Genomic DNA, 5,145 nt, shown 5'->3' on the forward strand with positions numbered 1-5,145 from the left:
TGCAAATATTTTAACACTTGCAAGCTACTGCTAAAGGCAGGTACTTTTCCTTGTTAGTTGCTAGACAATTTAAGAGACACATTTCATTTATTCTCATGAACCTTTTGGAAGATATGGTGCTTTCAGATTACTTTCTTTTTTAATGTACGCACAGGGGACTCTACATCTTATTAAAAATAAGATCACACTGACTCTAGTACGTCAAAGGACTCAATCAGCAAAGTGCCATAGAGAAGCTTAAGACCTAATGTGGGCTAAATGTAAATTTTTAAAATGGAAATAGCTAAATAATTCAAATCCATGACGTCAAGTTCTGTGTGGTTTGTTCGTCTCCTGGACAGACTCTTTCAAAATGTTGAGGTTTTTATTAAAAGAAGAAGAAGAAAAGAGTCACAGTTCAACTTCAAAGCTGTTTCAAATAATTTGTTTTCCCCGCATCTTTCCTCTCCAGGTTACAGAGCCTCCTTCAGGACTGAGTAAAGGTCTGGCTGAAGATGGCAGTGGCAAGCACAGTGAGTATAAAGCTACACTGCTGTTTAATCTCCGTTTTTCTTCCCCACTCTTTGCCTCCGTCAGTTTTCTGCCTCTCTCGAGCCAGCGGGGCTGTTCCAGCATAGCAGTAACGCAAAGTTGTCTTCCCCACCTCTTTCCAGGTTGGGGATTTTGCATTTTGTTATGTATTTGAAGCTTCCAAGCCAGCAGTGTTTTGAATGATCCGACAGAGGTAATGCTCTCACCACCTGCCATTTTAATAGCTGAAGTTGGCTGGAGGTGGTGAATTGCTCTTTTGTAAAGAGTTCATTACTCAATAGGTGATTTTTGTAAGTGTCTGCTGTGCCACACACTTCAAGCAGTCTGAGATGCGCTCTGTTTTGCTGACAGCCTTTGCGCTTTCCCATCTTAAATGGAACATATTGGGGATCTTCAGCTGCATCCGGTGCAGTTGAATTTATGCTTTACTGAGCCACCTCTCAACATAAGTTTACCTGATGTTCCACTGCAGGTCACCCACCCTGGTAAAACCAGCCTGGATTACTATAGGAATGACAGCACGGTGCTGTCCCTGTATAGAAACCCAGTGAACGATACAGACTTCATGTGCGACAAGAGGCAGGTCAGGCAGTTTGCTCAAGCCTTCCTGCCGGTGTTTTTCTGGCTCATCTTCTCTGTAGGCACAGTAGGAAACATCTTGGTCGTGCTTGTCTATTGCAAATACCGTTTCAGGAGGAGCATGATGGATCTGTACCTGCTGCACCTGGCCATTGCGGACCTGCTCCTCCTTTTCACCCTCCCCTTCTGGGCCAAGGCTGCCTCCGATGGCTGGATCTTCAAGAACTTCATGTGCAAAGTCGTCAACAGCATGTATAAGATCAACTTCTACAGCTGCATCTTGTTTCTAACCTGCATCAGCTTTGACAGGTACATCACTATTGTCCAAGCGGCAAAAGCTAAAACTTCTAGGCAAAGGTGGCTCCTGCGCAGCAAACTCATGTGCTTGGCTGTCTGGCTGGCATCCGTGGGCCTGTGCATCCCAGAAATCATGTACAGCCAAAGCATGAGGGTGGATGACATAACAGTTTGCAAGATTACATACCCGCCAAATGTCAGCATGTCCTTCAGAGCTAGTGTCCTGGCCTTGAAAGTCACAATTGGATTCTTCCTCCCGCTCCTTGTCATCATTATTTGTTACGCCCTTATCATCAACACCCTCCTGCAAGCCAGAAGAACCCAAAAACAGAAGTCCCTGAAGATCATCGCCACGATCGTCACCGCTTTCCTCCTTTCTCAGTTCCCATACAATATTGTTTTGCTGGTCAAAGCCATCAACACCTACACCAGGGTGGCATATAGCTGTCAGGCTGCCAACCAGCTGGACATCGGGCTGCAGGTCACCCAGAGCATCGCCTTCCTCCACAGCTGCCTCAACCCCTTCCTCTACGTCTTTGCTGGGGAGCGGTTCAGGACGGCGCTAGGCAGGATGTTGCCAAGCGGCAGCTCCTGTCGGAGCGGGGGCCAAGAGCAGTGCCCCCCTGCCTATGACAGCCAGGAGCACAGCTCAAACTGGTCCTTTGCCATGCTGGGCAGGCGGCGGGTGAGAAGCTCGCTGACCCTCAGCACCCATTTGACCTCTGCCGTTATGGCCCCTCCTTGCCAAGTCCTCTTGTAAGTTAGTCCCCGCTGTCTCCCCTCTGGAGGAGCACCAAACTCTTTGGAAACTGTCCGTATACCCCAAGGACTGTCTCAGAGGAGTGGGGAGGGCTGGGTGCTCCTTAGCACCCTGTGCTTACCGTGCGGGACCTAACCTGGGCTTGCTGGCTGAAAGGAAAGGAAACCTTCGGCACAGAGCGGCAAATGGAGCCATACTTGTTCTAGGCAGAACTGATAGAGGATAAAAGCTATCTTTGTGACAGCTGTAAATACCCTGCCCATCTGCAGCTCAGACCACAACCTGAAATAACAAGCGTTGCAGGGAGGTGATAAGCGGAGCTGCCGCAGCAACAGAAGCATATGAAGCAGGATGAACCACCCATCCCCTCCATAGGAATCAGCAGAAGGGGGTTCAGCCTTCATTTGCTGTCCAGCCAGGGTCTCCTACGGAGGTGGCTGGGCTCGGGAGCCCTGCCTGCACCTACACCATGTCCTGTCGGCTGTAAACAAGAACAGCTTTTCACTCCTACACTGGCTTATTGCATCAAGCAAATGCTGCAGTCTGTGATTGTGCAGATGCAAGTCTGATTTACCACATGGGCAGTTTGTGTTGCAAAGGAAAGCCAATGGTTCGTGTTTCTAAGGTGGGCGATAAAGAATTAGATCTATCTTTCTTCTATATTTTAGCTATGTGACATAAAGTGAAATTGCGTATAATTTATTTGCTACAGCTCCTACTTTGATACTCGAAACAAATCACACCTCACAGTAAAAATTCAAGGGCGTCAGAGATGTTGAATTGTCTGTCCTGGAGATATTTGCTGTATGGTGCAAAGCTGTAGTAAACCGGAACGCAAAAACCAAACCCATCGTTCAACAGACCTCCAGTTACATGCTGATATCTTTGCTAATGGTAGGAAAATATATTTAGCCTGGGGCCAGTAAGACAGAGAGTAATTAAGCGTCGCACCTAATGTTAATGAAATTTGGGTTGAGACTTCAGGTTGGTGGCGGCAGTGGTTCCCAAAAGCAGCGTGCTGTAATGCACCCTGCAACTTCTATACGGCTTTCGGCATGCTGGCGGTGGCACGATAATAGTCCCCGAGGCCGCAGGGGCACCGGGTGGCTGTTCCTCCTCGCTCTCCCCCTCTCTGGGATGCGGCATCGCTTGTCCTGACCAGCTGCACCCTGCATCTCCCAGCCTTCAACCACAAGTTGTAGTGCTGAGGAGGCTTTCTTTTAAACCATCACATTTAACCTGTCTTGCCTTCTGGTAATTATTTCTCGCAGGAACAAAGTGTTTTCATTGTGCATTAATTGTTAAAGTGTCAATAAATATGAGCTTTCTGCAAGGTTTGGTGTTGCTTTTTTAGCTAATAGGGTATATCTAAGCAGATATGATGCTGGTTTTATACATATTTATTAGGATTTTAAAAATTTTTTTACCTTTTCCATAGGGAAAAAAATGGTGAAAGATGTATACATTTTTCACAGTATGTGTAAGAAGGGTTTGGGGGAGTTTTGTGATTTGTGTGGAGCTCAATACCAATGGAAGCTGAAATTCTGTTAAATAAAGGCACAGCCACAAACAGCAAGGGGATGAACTGGTTGTTTCTTGCCCACACGTCCTTCCCAGGTTTGGATCTGTATGCATAACCTGTTTCCAACGGCAAGATTTAACCCTCCTCAAAAAGGCCAGAGGAAAACCTTGCTCACATGGTTTACTATGCGTATCGAAGCCTTGGGGAATGGAAGTCGCAGCTGTGGACCCCTGGAGCGCGTTTCAGCTCCCGAGGCAGTGGGTGGGGTGCAGTTTTGGGAGGGAGGGCAGGTTTCTGAGGGTGTGGGGGAACGGAGCACGCTTGGGGCAGACACTTCCCCACAGTAGCTGAGCCCCGCCACCCCCTCCCAGGGGTGGGGCAAGGGTGCTTCTGCCCAGGGGGTCCTTCCAGCCCCAAAAGAGCCCTTGAGTCATGAAAACAAACAAACAAAGGTACAAACCTTATCTGCCGCTGACCAGTGGTCCTGCCTGGTGGCCTCGAGGTCCTCTTCCCTGCATGGCATCCTGCTGGCCCTGGGAACTTGAATATCAGGGCCTTCTCAGAGAAGGTGAAAGCTTCTTTGCTCCACAAAACACAGTAGGAAGTTTTCATGCTTGGTTGGCAAGTGAAACTGTTGAGGGTTGTGAAATGGCGATGAACTTCCAGCAGTCTGGGGTGGTGGGGTCATCCCCGGGTCATGCACCTCCTGCTGCGAGTCAGGCTGCTCCCCGCTGCTTTGCTGGGGGGAGCTGGGGGACCAGCCCTCCTGGGCCGTTTTTGCCTCGTGGGCTCTGTCCTGCCAGGGCTGCCTGCCGCCCAGCGGCTGCTGGTGGCTTCCCAGGCTGCCAGCACCCCCCTGAACTTGTGGGGAAGCTGCCTCCCTGTGACCCCTCAGGCTGCAGCCTTGTCCCCAGTGGGGTCCCTTGTCAGTGGGGTCCCTTGTCACTGGCCACCACACAGCAGGGACTTGGTCATGGAGGTGTTTGCTGCCATTACCCCCTCTTCCATCCGCTGGGGCCTCTGTCTGCCAGCAGCACAGTTCCTTGTGGTCAAGCCCTCACTGGGCTCCTCTGTCCCGCTGCCCTGAGGTTTTAGCTGGGTTTATCCCTCTGAAACCCCTCTTGTGCCTCCCTAGGGTGTCCCCAGCCCTCAGCTGGTGCTGTCTCCTGGGAAGAGAGGTTTCCCTGAAGGCAAGGGGTATTGCCTCCCCTGCCCCACAGCCCCTCACGCCTCCCATGGGGTGCTGCCTGCACCTTACCCACAGCTCCACCGGGACAGTTACCGAGCAGTTCTTGGAAGTCCTGGGAGAGGCCTGAGATCTTACACAGCTCCCCTCCCCGCTCTTTAAGGCTATTTTTTCCCAGCTGATCCGAGTTTTGTGTTGCAGTCTTCACCGCTGTCCCTTTTCTTTGAAGGTGCAGCTTGGCTTGGCTGTGCCCTAAGCCTTACAGTGTCA

At 50.2% G+C, this 5,145-nt stretch overlaps 1 protein-coding gene across 1 annotated transcript; it reads left to right on the plus strand.

The window, feature by feature from the left end:
• The first annotated feature begins 494 nt into the window (after positions 1-494).
• Positions 495-2,167, plus strand: CCR9 (C-C motif chemokine receptor 9). Its single transcript, XM_064441746.1, has 2 exons — positions 495-512; positions 1,004-2,167. The coding sequence occupies exons 1-2, from the start codon at positions 495-497 to the stop codon at positions 2,165-2,167; spliced, it is 1,182 nt and encodes a 393-aa protein (XP_064297816.1).
• Positions 2,168-5,145: the final 2,978 nt, after the last annotated feature.

Source organism: Phalacrocorax carbo, chromosome 2, assembly GCF_963921805.1.
Source record: "Phalacrocorax carbo chromosome 2, bPhaCar2.1, whole genome shotgun sequence".
In the NCBI taxonomy this organism is placed as follows: domain Eukaryota; kingdom Metazoa; phylum Chordata; class Aves; order Suliformes; family Phalacrocoracidae; genus Phalacrocorax; species Phalacrocorax carbo.